A 1679-nucleotide genomic window follows, 5' to 3' on the forward strand; every position below is an offset into this window, starting at 1 on the left:
AATATCAGCGGTGACGCCACCATGGTGCTTCTTAAGGGAGGGGAAACCAACAGGATCGCAGTGATCAACGACCTTCTGAGCGGTATCCATGTCATTGGGGGCAACGGCCTGGGCGCGAATAGCAGGTCCTAGGCTCCTGTAAGACTTCTGTAGATCGTTGGTGCACTGTTTCAAGAAGTTTAACTGAGGAGGGTAGCCGGTAGGAAAGTAGTCCCAGTTGGGGTCCAGATTGGTGTCCATGCCCCAGTTCTTGTTCCAGTAGCCGAGGAACTCTGAGCCATTACCAGCGACATGCGAGGGTGCATCCGTCACAACCACAGCAACTCTAGCGACAGCCTTATCCCCGTCAAAAGTCTCGGTTCTCCACCCGACACTAGGACGAACAACAGTCTGCAGGAGGGCATCAAAGGCGTTCTCCTCAGCGTCGTTGCCACCTGAGATCTTGATGTTCTGAATCTTCCGCTGGACAAGAGCGGCGTCATTTGTAAGCGGTTGGTGCAGTTCGAAACACTGGTCCTTGACCAGGTTCCAGTTGACCTCACCCCATCCCCATCCCAGCCAGGGTAGAGTCTTGTCCGCAAAGCTGGTGATCCCGTATCGAGAAGTGGGGTACTCAGTTAAAATCGAGTCCACAAGCGAGGTCATATTGGCTTTCATGTAGCCCACCACGTCAATGAACGAGTTGGTGGTGTCTTGCACTTGCACGACGTCGTAAGTGACGTCACAAGGAATCGCTGTGGCATAGGCACAGCCCAGGAGTGCTATGGGTAAAAAGTTTCTCATCAGAGAATGCTATTTAATGAGCTTGCAGCGTTGCCCCGCAACAAATCTTTAGGAGTGCTGAGAACGCAAGAAATACACGGCCAAAAGAAATCCAGGAGAAGAATTTTCAGTGAATGCAATAATTGTAGCACTACGCGCCAGCAGTCAAACTGTTGTCATTGACAACCTTCTTCAGCTGGCTAATTTCTGCTCGGAGCTCATTACAACACCCATTTTCGGTAGACGTGGGAGTAGGGCTGGCAGTGGTGACACTTCCCAGACACTGCTCCAGCCCGTTGGGATTCAGGATGCCTCCGAATTCACCGGAAAGAATAGCGTCGTTGCAGCACTGCACCTCCGTTTCGGAACAATTGACATTGATGGTGGCGATCGGCTCGTCATTGACGTAGCAGATCCACACACTGTCAGTCAACTCCCATTTGCCTCCGATGTCATCACAGGATCCGCACTTCTCGTCATAGTTCACGACACAGCGCTCAGGGTTTTCAGTGGGCGTCGGAGTTGGGGGAGAGACTGTAGGCCAGTTGTCAGGGAAGAAATCGTCGCACATATCCTTCTTCAGTTCGCTCAGTTTATCGCTGATCAGAGCGCCTAGCTCCTTCGCATCACCGATCTTGGCCACGGCAAACTTAAGCTCAGGGTACCTGCCCAGCTCTCTCTCGTAGAACTCCACGATGCAGTCAGCCTCGGTGGTAGCTTTATCGCAGTAGCCGAGCCACTGGAAGATTGCGAGAGAACCGGTGTATGTATCATCTGGAATAAGAATGATGGGGTGAACCTGATTGGCGATGAGCTGCTCAACGACCTGGTCAGTACTAGGATAGTCCAGCCCAGTGCATTCAATATCAGCGGTGACGCCACCATGGTGCTTCTTAAGGGAGGGGAAACCAACAGGA

General features: G+C 52.2%; 2 protein-coding genes across 4 annotated transcripts; both read right to left on the reverse strand.

The window, feature by feature from the left end:
* On the reverse strand, positions 1-783 carry KVP17_000500 (uncharacterized protein; the record flags this gene model as incomplete). 2 transcript variants are annotated; one of them, XM_068523100.1, is made up of 1 exon in its annotated part: positions 1-783. In XM_068523100.1, a coding segment is annotated over one exon (783 nt), but the record flags the coding sequence as incomplete, so codon positions are not given. The 2 variants fall into 2 exon arrangements, with proteins under 2 accessions (XP_068372628.1, XP_068372629.1); XM_068523101.1 differs by having other exon boundaries at positions 21-783.
* A 130-nt stretch (positions 784-913) lies between these two features.
* On the reverse strand, positions 914-1679 carry KVP17_000501 (uncharacterized protein; the record flags this gene model as incomplete). Of its 2 annotated transcripts, none has more annotated exons than XM_068523111.1 (1): positions 914-1679. In XM_068523111.1, a coding segment is annotated over one exon (766 nt), but the record flags the coding sequence as incomplete, so codon positions are not given. The 2 variants fall into 2 exon arrangements, with proteins under 2 accessions (XP_068372631.1, XP_068372630.1); XM_068523110.1 differs by having other exon boundaries at positions 914-1654.

The sequence above is a fragment of a genome, assembly GCF_019968985.1.
Source record: "MAG: Porospora cf. gigantea B chromosome Unknown PgB_NODE_6385_length_1679_cov_3.22968, whole genome shotgun sequence".
NCBI lineage: Eukaryota > Apicomplexa > Conoidasida > Eugregarinorida > Porosporidae > Porospora > Porospora cf. gigantea B.